The 13299-nt window shown below is 44.8% G+C and overlaps 1 protein-coding gene across 2 annotated transcripts in view; it reads right to left on the bottom strand.

Annotated features, from left to right (window-relative positions):
- Positions 1–12921, bottom strand: part of TEFM (transcription elongation factor, mitochondrial) — a 174635-nt gene extending 161714 nt beyond the window's left edge. The window contains exons 1-2 of one of the 2 annotated variants that reach the window (XM_078654386.1): positions 12669–12920; positions 9027–9097 (exon numbers count right to left, since the gene is read on the bottom strand). Coding sequence is in view for 1 of the 2 variants with exons in the window: in XM_078654385.1 (XP_078510511.1) it covers positions 12669–12705 (37 nt within the window). In the remaining variant the exon portion in view is untranslated. Of the gene's footprint in view, positions 1–9026; positions 9098–12668 lie in introns of both variants that reach the window. The other variant, XM_078654385.1, reaches the window with a different exon arrangement.
- Positions 12922–13299: the final 378 nt, after the last annotated feature.

Genomic DNA, 13299 nt, shown 5'->3' with positions numbered 1-13299 from the left:
TCCTGACACAGTCTTGTCCTTTTTGGGGATTGAACTTGATTCTGTGGCAATGCGGGCTCGCTTGCCTGAGGATAAGAAAGTGAAGATGCTGGATTTGCTGGACACTATGTTAGCAAAACGGAAAGTGTTGGTGAAAGATGTTCAGGTGTTACTAGGCCATCTCAACTTTGCTTGTAGGGTCGTGAGAGCAGGAAGGACCTTTTGTCGTAGATTAGGCAGGGCTCTTGCTGGTCAACATTTGCCTCACCATAGGGTTCGATTGTCTGCTGGAGTCAAGGAGGATTTGAGAATGTGGAAATTTTTTCTCTCTTCCTTTAATGGTGTTCCTTTGCTTAGGGACGTTGAATTCCAATGGGATGTGCAAATGTTTTCGGATGCAGCTGGCAGTGATGGTTTTGGTCTGTACTGGAATGGAAGATGGTGTGCGGAACGTTGGCCGGATGAGTGGTTGAATGGTGGTCGTAGCATTACCTTTTTGGAGCTTTTTCCTTTGCTGGTGGCTTTGACACTGTGGGGGGAGGTCTTGGCACATAAGAAAGTGCTTTTTCGTGTGGACAACATGGCTGTGGTGCAAATTGTTAATCGACAGTCTGCCAGGGACGAACAGGTCTTGAAGCTCATGAGAGTGTTTGTGCTGGGTTGTTTGAAACACGACATTCACTTTCGTGCTTTGCACATTCCTGGGGTGGACAATGACATTGCGGATGCTCTGTCTCGTTCACAGTGGGGCAGATTCCGTGGACTGGCGAGGGAGGCAGACCCAGCACCGACCCCGATGCCGATTCATCTGTGGCACGTAGGCAACGTCGGGTCTTACAACTGGTGGTAGGTTCTTTGTCTGTGTCTACGCGTTCTGCTTATTCTCTGGCCTGGAGGGAATTTCTGGAGTCTGGCGCTTGTAGGCGTGAGGAGGTTTGGCGTCGTTCAGAGGATGTTGTGAATTTCATTTTGCATCTCATGGACAAAGGGCTTACTAAGGTGACTATCGCCGGTAAATTAGCGGGGATAGCATTTATGGGCAAGTTGTTATGGGGTTATCCTCCGTCGGCAGGGGAGATCGGCAGGAGAATGCTTGAGGGTTGGGCCAGAGAACAAGGGCACACCAGTAGACTTAGGGCTCCTTTATCTTGGCAGATCCTGGCTCGATTGATAACTGTTCTCCCCGAGGTTTGTTCAGATGACTTTGAGTCATGTTTATTTTCCATGTTAATGGCCTTCATGTTTTTTGGAGCTTTTAGGGTTTCGGAGTTGTTGGGTTTGAAATGCAAGTGTGGCCTATTTTGGCGGGATGTTTTCTGTTCTGATGAGGGGGTGCACATCTGGTTAGCCAGCTCTAAAACTGATCAGACTAAGAAAGGGAAGGGTGTGTGGTTGCAAGCGCGTGCTCCTAGGATTACTTGCCCTTTGCTGCTGGCGCGGCGCTGGCGTTCTTTGTGCGGGGGTGGTGATGATGCACTCGTCTTTCAGCATATTGATGGCACCCTGGTTACAGCATACCAATTACGCATGGTTCTGCGCAAAGCTTTGGAACACCTGGGTTTAGATGGGAGCTTATATGGGACACATTCCTTCCGGATTGGGGCTGCGACTGAAGCTTTTAACAGAGGTTGGACTCAAAGGGATATCATGAGGCTGGGGCGTTGGTCTTCAAACTGCTTTCAGCGCTACGTGAGAAGTCAAGCGGAGGAGGCGCATGCGTCATCTTCCTTCCCATGAGCTCTAACTCTGTTTTCTTTTATAGGTTCTGTTGCTGGGCCTCGTTCTCCGGTGGTGACGGTCTGGATAGTTGGGCATTCCTTCGTGAAGTGGGCCCGAGTCCAGGCAGCACAGAGTTACTTTGGAGAACTTCTGGGTTTTAACGCTAGTATGTTCAATGTGGTTTGGAAGGGGAAAGGTGGGATGCTCTGGAGAGAGTTAATCCCTTGTCTCAACAACAATATGGTGGGTGGGCTGTGTCCTGATATTCTGGTCATCCATCTGGGGGAAAATGATCTTTGTGCTACCAAAGGTGTGGTGTTACTTCGAGCTATTAAGAAGGATTTGGGCCTTATCAAAGAGCTTTGGGCTGGGTGCCATGTCTATTGGACTGAATTAATACCGCGTAGGATCTGGAGAGGAGCGGTCAACCCCAAGGCGGTTGACAGGGCTAGGAAGAAAGTAAACTCAGAGGTTTCGCGCTGCTGCCGTGGTCTTGGTTTTAGCAGGATTTCCCATAGGGAAATTAAGTTTGAGACTGTGGAATTCTTCAGAGATGATGGTGTTCACCTGTCCAGAGTGGGTATGGACCTCTACTTGTTGGAATTACGTGAGGTTTTGGCGCGTTCGCTAGCTATGCACCGTTAAGGTTGGTTCGGTTCTGTTTTTCGTTTTTCGGTGGGGGGGGGCAGAAAGGGAGGTGGGTAGTTTCTCTCCCCCTCCTACCTTTCTGGGTGGCGGGGTTTTTGGTTGCCCCGGTGCTGTTTATGGTAGATTGTTTGATGAGTATTGGATTGATTCTTTGATTGACAGGTTCAGGGGAAGTTGGTCATTGTTTGACCGTTCAGGTTTTGGGGGGTATTGGCAGGAGTGAAGGGTCAGGCAGGGTTTATGGTTAAAGAGGGCCTGGCTTTCAATATGTGATTGGGGTTTTGATGAATAAGGGGTTAAATGATGACGTAATGATTGAATTAATGACGTAATGTTTATTGATGATGTTATGTTTATAATGTTGTTGTAATGTTGTAATGCTGTATTGTGGGTGGGGGAGGGGTCAAAGAATTTTAGGGGAGGGGGTGGGGGGCGGGGTTTTGTAGTTAATTATTTATTTAGTGAGAGATAGTTTTGTAAGGCGTTGCCAAGGTTTTATAATTGTAATGTGCACCTGTTTCCTAATAAAGCGGCCTTTTTCACACTCAAAACAATTCTGGTCTACGTTTCTCCCACCCCTCGCCCTCCCTCCCAAGGGGGGCTTGGGGGAGGGAGCTGACCGAAGGGAGGTCTCCTCCCCCGGGCTGTTTGGGAGGGTCACGAGGGGTTTTGCATTTCGTAGGTGCCAGAATGTTCTGGATTTGGGCTGGCCTAGTAGGACTGGCCAGCCCAATTATAAATTTCCCTGTCCCCGCCCCCTAGCCACCATTTTAGGTTTGGTGACCTGGTGGCTAGGAGGGCTGTTAGCGTTTTTTGTCCCCCCCTCCCTCCCATTTATTATTATTATCCTTCATCTCCTGGGTTTTTCTTCCTCCGAATTTTTGTTTCGTTAGAATTTTTTCTCTCCTTTATTGATAATTTTAAAGGCTGTTTTCTTAGATATAGGTGTGCAGGGGGGTTTTCTTGTGATTTGTATTGTCGCTAGGAACAGGTGCTGGCGGGGTTTTTGGTTGCCCCGGTGCTGTTTATGGTAGATTGTTTGATGAGTATTGGATTGATTCTTTGATTGACAGGTTCAGGGGAAGTTGGTCATTGTTTGACCGTTCAGGTTTTGGGGGGTATTGGCAGGAGTGAAGGGTCAGGCAGGGTTTATGGTTAAAGAGGGCCTGGCTTTCAATATGTGATTGGGGTTTTGATGAATAAGGGGTTAAATGATGACGTAATGATTGAATTAATGACGTAATGTTTATTGATGATGTTATGTTTATAATGTTGTTGTAATGTTGTAATGCTGTATTGTGGGGGAGGGGTTAAAGAATTTTAGGGGAGGGGATGGGGGGCGGGGTTTTGTAGTTAATAATTTATTTAGTGAGAGATAGTTTTGTAAGGCGTTGCCAAGGTTTTATAATTGTAATGTGCACCTGTTTCCTAATAAAGCGGCCTTTTTCACACTCAAAACAATTCTGGTCTACGTTTCTCCCACCCCTCGCCCTCCCTCCCAAGAGTGGCGGTCGTGAGCCGCTGCCTCTGGTCTTCTTGCGTGCGATTGGCTGCTCCACCTGCGACATGGGCACGTGACGAGAGGAAACCCTCTGGTTGCAACAGATAACGACTTTTAAAATAGCGCATCCCCATTATTTCCTGAAATTTTCAGTAAGATTCTGGGAAAATTAAAAGATATTGAGCACCGCGTAGTTCTAAAGGAGAATGCAATTCCTAGGATCCATAAGGTTAGGAACATTCCTATCATGCTCAGGGAGGAAGTGTCAAATGAACTGAACAAATTAGTAGCAGCTGATGTCATTCAACCCATTGACGGTTCAGAATGGGTTTCTCCTTTAGTTGTCGCACGACGGAGTAATGGAAAAATCCATCTGTGGGTTGATTTACGCCATTTAAATGAGAACATTGTAATTGATTGTTTTCCCCTGCCCAAAATAAATTACATGGTGAGTAGCATTAAGGGTGCAAAAGTTTTCTCCACAATTGATTTGTCAGCGGCGTATCACCAAATTTCCTTAACATCTGATTCCAAGAAACTAACAGCTTTTATTACACCTGTTGGCTGTTTTCAGTTTAAAAGGATGCTATTCAGACTGGCGTCCGCCGCTGCAGTCTTTCAGAGATTGATGTTTAAATTATTTAGCAAAATTGAGGGTACCAGATTTTCTCAGGATGATATCCTTGTGTTTGGGGAGAACAAATAAAGTTATCATTGCAGACTTAAGGAAGTTATCTGTATTTTAAGGGACAATGGCCTTACTGTCAAATTATCTAAATGTAAATTTGCTGAAGAAAAAGTTTCATATTTAGGACATGAAATTGGAATTGATGGAGTAAAACCTAAAGCAGCTTTGGTGAATGCCATCAAAGAAGCTCCTACCCCTAGCAACAAAGATGAATTAAGGTCATTTTTTGGACTTGTTAAATATTGTTCTAAATTTATACCCAATTTTGCTACTAGTTGTTTCAATATGAGGCAGTTGTTAAAAAATAGAGTACAGTTTGAATGGTAAAAATCATGTCAAGAGGAGTTTCTTTTCCTCACTATGACCATTGACAAAGTTCAGGCGCCACTGATGCAAACGGAAAAGGACTTGGAGCCGTACTATCGCAAAAAAAAATAACAGTGGTAAAGACCTAATTGTGTCCTTTGCATCAAGTGCTTTGACACCAACTGAAGGGAGGTATTCCGCAATAGAAAGGGAGGCTTTAACCTGTGCTTGGGCCTTGAATCATTTTGAGCCTTTGTGTGGGGAAAGCCTGTCACTATTTTTTGCGACCATAAACCTCGTGTTAAACTGCTAACAACCGTAAGTGCTGTGAATGCATCTGCATGAATTGCTGGAATGTCTATGCAGATGCAAGAGTTCATCCATAAAGTTGTGTATCTACCTGGTAAGGACAATGTACTTTCAGATTGCTTGTCCAGAATGCCACTTAAATTAGAGGACTGTGAAGAGGATGTTTGTGACAATTTTCAAGTGGCATTTGTACATGATGGTGGCTGTGCGGTGAGTAAAGAAGAATGGTTACTTGAGTGTGGGAAAGATGATGTACTTAAACAAGTCACTGAATGTATTCAAAATAATTGGATGACTGTCAAAGTGCAATGAGAAGTTGAGACCCTTCTGGGAAGTCAGATCAAAATTGAGTATTGAGAATGACATAATTTTTAGAGGTGAGAGAATTGTACCGCCAGTTGGGTTACAAAAAGTCATTATTCAATTGTGTCATGATGGTCATTTTGGGATTGTAAGAACCAAGAATGTTGTAAGAGATTTGTCTGATCTGGCTTTAGGAAAAACCACAGTACGTAAACCGCCCTCCTCGCCGTAACAGACGACATCCGCACCCTACTTGACAGAGGAGAAACAGTAGCACTCATCCTCCTCAACCTCTCAGCGGCGTTCGACACAGTCTCCTACCGCACCCTAATATGCAGACTTCACGACGCAGGGATCCAGGACTAGGTCCTCGACTGGATCAGGTCCATCCTCTCCAGCAGAACGCAGCGTGTCAGACTTCTCTTTTTCCTCTCGGACCCTACACCCACCACCTGCGGAGTCCCTCAGGGGTCCTCCCTCAGTCCGACGCTCTTCAACGTCTACATGGCGCCGCTCGCCCCCATTGTCACAACCTACGGACTCAACATTGTGTCATACGCAGACGACGCCCAACAAAACCAACACCGCCAGACACAACTTTTGAGAAGGAATGGAAGCCGTCACCAAATGGATGAAAAACAGATGCCTACAACTAAATACCTTATTTACAACAAGGGGTGGTGATGGACAGAGTCTCTGATTTAAGCAGAGTACTCTCACCCAGTCAAGAGATCAGGGCTAGATCCAACACCGTTTTTTAGCTCATTGCACCATCCCAGTTTCAGAACCTGGCTGTATGCAAATTAGTCTGTCCCTGGCCCAGTGCATCATGGGAACAGGGCAGACCAGACTACAAAAGCCAATTCTTACACTGGGAAGGAAACAAGCTTCCGGGGACCAGTTTCTGCCATTTCAGGCGTCTTCGGCCCGGCTTGCTTGAATCCTGATGGTGCAATGAGCAAGGGACTCACATCTGAGTATACCCTTCCACGCTTAGGGTGGACAAAATTATTTACAACAAGGGGTGGTGATGGACAGAGTCTCTGAATTAAGCAGAGTACTCTCACCCAGTCAAGAGATCAGGGCTAGATCCAACACCGTTTTTTAGCTCATTGCACCATCCCAGTTTCAGAACCTGGCTGTATGCAAATTAGTCTGTCCCTGGCCCAGTGCATCATGGGAACAGGGCAGACCAGACTACAAAAGCCAATTCTTACACTGGGAAGGAAACAAGCTTCCGGGGACCGGTTTCTGCCATTTCAGGCGTCTTCGGCCCGGCTTGCTTGAATCCTGATGGTGCAATGAGCAAGGGACTCACATCTGAGTATACCCTTCCACGCTTAGGGTGGACAAAATTATTTACAACAAGGGGTGGTGATGGACAGAGTCTCTGAATTAAGCAGAGTACTCTCACCCAGTCAAGAGATCAGGGCTAGATCCAACACCGTTTTTTAGCTCATTGCACCATCCCAGTTTCAGAACCTGGCTGTATGCAAATTAGTCTGTCCCTGGCCCAGTGCATCATGGGAACAGGGCAGACCAGACTACAAAAGCCAATTCTTACACTGGGAAGGAAACAAGCTTCCGGGGACCGGTTTCTGCCATTTCAGGCGTCTTCAGCCCGGCTTGCTTGAATCCTGATGGTGCAATGAGCAAGGGACTCACATCTGAGTATACCCTTCCACGCTTAGGGTGGACAAAATTATTTACAACAAGGGGTGGTGATGGACAGAGTCTCTGAATTAAGCAGAGTACTCTCACCCAGTCAAGAGATCAGGGCTAGATCCAACACCGTACAACTAAATACCAACAAAACAGAAGTACTCATCATGGGCCCGAACCCAGATGCCTGGAACGAGACCTGGTGGCCCCCCGCCTTCAGAAGCCCGCCCACCCCCACGGACCACGCACGCAACCTGGGAATCATCCTGGACTCCGAGCTCAAAATGGACCGCCAGATCAACTCTGTCTCGTCCTCCTGCTTCCACACCCTACACCTCCCGCGAAAGACCTTCAAATGGATCCCCCTCGAACACAGAAAGACCGTCACTCATGCCCTGGTCACCAGCAGACTCTGCAACGCACTCTACACCAGAATAAACAGAAACCTCACCCACAAGCTACAGAACATTCAGAACCCGGCCGCAAGACAGGTCCTCAACCTGCCAAAACACTGCCACATCTCCCAGCACCTGCGCACACTTCACTGAATCCCCATCGAGGTAAGAGTACTTTCAAGATGCCCACCCACGCACACAAGGCCCTCCACGACACCGGACCAGCATACCTGAACAGCCGACTCAAATTCCACTCACCCCAAAGGACCCGACTGACCCCCTCCTTGATGGACGGGAGCCTGCAACCCCCACCCTCAGCACCTTGAGACCCTTACGGGTGAGTAGGTGCGCTTAATAAATGCCTAATTGATTGATTCTGGTGGCCCGGGGTTGATGCAGAAGTGGAAAGGTACGTGAGGAATTGTAGGAATTGTTCCACTGCTGATAAAACTTCACAAACCTTACACACACCCCCATGCTGGAGAATTCGTATCAAATGCAGCTAAGGAGTACTTTATGAAGGTTGGCATCATTCATAAGACTACTGCATTATACAATCTATGCAGTGGAGAGGTTCAATCGAGTAATCAAAGGAGTTATACAATCGGCATGTAATTGCAGGCTTAATTGGGTGACACAGGTACACAAGGCTGTTTGGACGTATAGAGTGACTAAAAGTGATTGTTCTGGTCTTTTGCGTTTTGTGATAATGAGAGGACGTAAACCCAGATCAAAGTACAACCCTGTCTGGTTATGTCATTAAAGTTTGTGTCCTTGGTCTTGGCCTTCCGTTGTAACAAGTTAATGGAACGCCATGCCAGGGTCAGGAATTATTGTGATGATAAACGGGGAGCCAAACCTATCAATATTGATGTTGGAAATTAGGTTTGCATAAAGAAGCCTGTCATGGTTAACAAGCATTGGCCTAGCCAATAGGTCTCGCCTTTGGGACCTTATAAGTGTTTAGCCATGCAACAGTTGATGTTGTTGCACCAAGGAAATTGTACTGCATAACTAAATACTTATAAGGTCGCAAAGGCGAGACCCATTAGCTGTGCCAATGCATTTTTTGTACATGCACTTTCCCGGAGGCATCATTGTGTGGAAACCTGGAAAGCAGAAGCAACAGGTGCACGTCAGACATTCAGACATTGCCGCCCGTCAGACCTATAGGAGGGAAGGGGGTTGAAACTGTACTGCCACACCTGCTTCACAGTGAATATAAGCAATGCCCTCGCCTTTATTTTATTCATCTGATGAGTAGCTTGTGAGGTTACAACATGAAGGCCACTTTATCAGCTAAGGTTTCATTTTGTGAGACACGTCTATGGACTAAAGTGTTTTTTCTTTTTAAATAAGAGTAAGCACTTGACTGACACCAGACTTTATCAAACACCGTTTAAAAAGCTATAGGCTGGCAAAGTAGTCAGTCCAAGCCGAGTTTTGCTGGACTCCTGGTGCTTACCTGTGTATTTGAAACCAAAAGACATATGATACAAGAAAATGAATCACTTACCACAGGCACTACTTTGTTAATGGCTCCTGGACCACAATGCACGTACTACCAATTATTTGCTTGTATCCTGCCTATAGGAAATAAATATTGTTTAGCTTCCCATTACTTGAAATTTGCAATTCACATTAGTGAATTGATTCTTGTGATATAAGTGAAATAATTAATGGGGTCGACACGAACTAATGTAAAAGAGCGCTTGTTTGTAGAATAGTAGTAACAAAATATATAATCTATATATGCAATGTGTCTACAGTATGGCCTACCAGGCTGACCCCACTAGTCATGAAGCATAGCCACGTGCCTAGAGATAGACAGATGCTGCTTATGTATGGAGAATGACTAAGTTAAAAAAAACTTTCAAAAAGAAATAAGAAAAATATTTTAAGACAAAATACCAAGCGAAGTATTTGAAAAGGAAGTACATATCACTGTCCTTTTTCATACTTAATTGCATATCTGTATTGAATGTCAATTTTTGTTGTCTAGTCTTTTAGAAGTGTGACTTCAACTCCTTTGAAAAGAATCATAGGCAAATAATAATAAGTGTTACTAGAACACCAAGACGACAATATAGAATCAACTTACGCATTGGCATTTATGTATTTTTAATATTACATGTTTATTTTGGGGTAGTGAGCTTTAAAATACTGTGTTCTTCAAAGTGTCAGTAACTAAGGGGCAAGCCAGCAGATTAATTTAATTCTGTGGCGACAGTAATTATTGCACAATTATTGATTAACTGCATTTGCCACCTAATTTGCTACATAACTAGCATAATTTGCAGATTTCACAAACCTTTTACATCTGGCTCAAATGGTGGAATATTTTATTGCAAAAGAATGTGCAGCAAAATTTGGGGGTTTGCTGCATAATTTAGATAATAATAGCACCTAGTTTGGTCCTACATGCCATATACTTCTGGTGGCACTGACAACTTTAAAGCTCTGCCTAGTATGGGGGTTGTCATTATGATGATGAATGTATATTTCAGAAGAAACTGAAATATTTTCCATGTTTCACAGTTCCCTCCGAAACATTGTTTTTTATACCACTGCATTTTGTGCAATGAAAGATGCTTATAACACACACACACGCACACTGGTGACTGCGATCAATGTGCTTTAAGAAATCAAGTGATATACAGTTAGCAATTAAACTTTAGTCTGTCATGAAGGGGGGCGTGCAAAAACATGTGCAAAATTAGGTGAGTACAACACCAGCAATTCCACATCCTTTCTATTTATATTCTGTTAGGCTCAAAATGTTAATTTGGTTGAGAGGCACTTATCTTCACGCTTTAGTTACACAAAGGGGACTTGCATAAACTTACCCAAAGTGAAGGCAAACAACCTGAGGCCCAAAGTATCCTTCAGAAGATGAAAAATGGCGCTCACAAAATGAAAAACAAAACAAGAATGAATGAACGTGAAATCCTGGAAAGGGGCTCCTGCCCTCGAGAGCAGGAAGGGGTTTGTCCAAGGGTGCTCCAATGGCGCCTGCTGCTCTCTCTGCACAGCTGTCCTCTTTTCTTCCCTGGGCTGCCAGGGACGGGACTGTGGCAGTTACCATTGCCCAGCTGCACAGTGCACGGATTCTCATCTCACTGCTGGGTTTACTTTTTTTCACTACTCGATAAGTCGCTCTCACTTCCTTGTAATTCAGGTGACGAATTCCAGAGTGAATGACAACCGCAAGCTGTTCGCACGCGATGCTCTGTTTATCTTTGGACGGCGTTTGCAGGCAGTAGGCAGCAGACAGCCCTGGAGGGCCAGAGACGAGTCAGAAACTTAGGAAAGGAAACACAGCGGCAAATGTCTACAAAAGACTGGCGCTGAGTTCTTAATTTGTACAGCGGTCTCAAGTGGCGTATGCTGCCTGTAATTGTTGTGGGCATGATTTTGTTACCATCACCATACTTGGACCCAGGGCAGAAAAGAGAAAGAGAAATTGGAAGACAGAAAGAAAGCAGTGATAAAGATCCTGAGTGGCAGATGGACTGACAGGGCAAGGTGGTGGAAAAAGAGGCACGATGTACTCTCCATTTACAAGTACTATCATTCTATTGAGAAGTGCAGGTGCTCTCCCTCTCTAAATAAACAAGTTTTACGAGGAGAGGAGGCGGCAGCAGGGGAGGGGAGAGAGGAAGGGGCCTGCCTGTTTCCCTTGCGGGAGCGAGAAAGGGCACCATGTGTTTGCAAGTTAATTACAAACATATGGTGTCAAAGCTCGCTCCCGCAAGGGAATCGCCAAACGTGCACGCGTTGCCATTGAAAGCAATGCAACGCTTGCACGTTTTTGTCTGCAAAGGGGAATCGATAGCTAAAGGTATTTTTCCTATGCAGCGCATGCGCGCTGTGTATGCGAGATCTAAAAAGGGGTAAAGCCAGTTTTTTGTGCCAGAGCAAGTCGTGGAGGTTCTGAATAATGCTGTTTTAGTAAGAAGTGGTAAAGTGTGGAACATGCATGGTGTTGCTTTAACTTCTAGGTTACCTGGACCCGGTGAGTCCATGCACACATTCCTGGTGATTTCCATTGGTTGGATGTTGATTCTGCCTGTCATGGTGAAGGTAAGGATGGAGTTTGTGTGTGAATGGATCCTGAGGAGTTTGTGTAAAGCAGTGTGAATGAGGGGTGTAATGTGTCTTCTCAACCAAGCAGTGATGTGTGTCAGTCAGATGGTGGTCCTGAAGTGATAATACCGGAACAGGTTATTATTCCTGTGGCGTGTGATAGAAATGCTGTGCAAAGAACTAGAAGACTTCCAAAATGGTTGAAGGATTATGTACAAGAAGGTGTTAGAGCACGAGAACATCAATAGTTCCAGGTAAATATATGCTTAATGTTTTTGTATTCCAATATGCTTTTATACATTAACTTGTCCTTTAATTCCAGTTGTAATAGGATAGTTTCTTTTGTATTAGTTTAGATTTTATTATAAGAACGGGGATGTGTTATGTTCTTGTGTTTATGTATTGCTAGGCAACCGGGGGATTCTGTGTTGAAGCTTTGGGATTAGAATGTAGGGCACGCTGGGAGAGGACTAGGAGGGTAAGGTGGACGTGTTACCTTAAACTCCAGACAATAAAGAAGAACCTACACAATTCAATGTGTATGCGTGTACTTAACAAATAATGATGCATAATCCTCATCTGTGGGTCCTAAAGAGGATCATAACGTTTCTTCCCGATAGCCAAGAAAGATTACAAACGTGATCTACAGCAAAAATGTGAGCCATCTTAAATTAGAATTCGTAATAAAGCTTGCGATCGCCCCGAGAGCAGTTTTTGATAATAACGGGGCTGTGAACCCAGGAAACCAATTGGCTCTAAAATAGGGAATGTTTTTAGTTTTCAACAATAAACTGGTTTGGAACTTTTTCAACGAATACAATATCAACACTCGCAGTCGACAAAAGACCCACAGTTGTAAAGACGGAGTTGACACGAGTGCCGCTGCAAACACCTCCAAAACCACTGCAATCGCACTCCTACCGGCGCTCTCAAATTGTAAGACGATTTTGGATAATACAAACAGTAAACAAGCAGCACGCATGATTAGCACGACACCTTACATGCGTGTATATAAGGACCACAGCTGTAACAACTTGAAGCCTCCCCTCTATTCACCCAACACATCATGTACCTCTCTCGAAGACAGCAAGAAGCTGCTTAGCAATCATAATGGTTTGCGATCAGTTCCCATCTGAGGAAAAACCGGATAGACGCCACCTAGATCACGTGACAAGTACGTAATTACGCACGCCCTTGAAGCAGTTTCCTACCAGCAGCACCGAACCACACTATCGTAGGATACATTGAAATGTGAAGTATAAATGTGGTGCTCTGGCAGTGAATCTTCGTTGAATGAGCGTGAAGGGTACTATGAGGGAGAGGATGATCGTAGAAGAGTTGGGGAAAGAGCCCCCTTTGAGTTCCGGGGTCACTCGTCAAAGGATTACAGACTCTCAACGTTGCTAAAGGCTAAGGACACAGAAAAAGGACTACAGTGACCTACCGGCTCACAAAACTTGCAGCACATAGACCTAGAGGAGGCAGATTACAGAAAGTAAAATAAGAGACATCAAGTTCTCAAATTTTATGCGCGAGTAGCTAATGCTGCTCTGTTTATAGATGCCAATATTTAGACACAGCTAAGAGGGCGATTCAGACGCGAAAATCATAGGAATTCTCCAATTTAAATTGTATTGGAATGCAATACACGTTCAACTGGAAAATCTTAAATAACAATAGTTCAATCAAGTCTCTTACATAAC

The sequence above is a fragment of the Lissotriton helveticus genome, chromosome 7, assembly GCF_964261635.1.
Source record: "Lissotriton helveticus chromosome 7, aLisHel1.1, whole genome shotgun sequence".
Lineage (NCBI taxonomy): Eukaryota > Metazoa > Chordata > Amphibia > Caudata > Salamandridae > Lissotriton > Lissotriton helveticus.
This window is presented reverse-complemented; position numbering and strand designations above follow the sequence as displayed.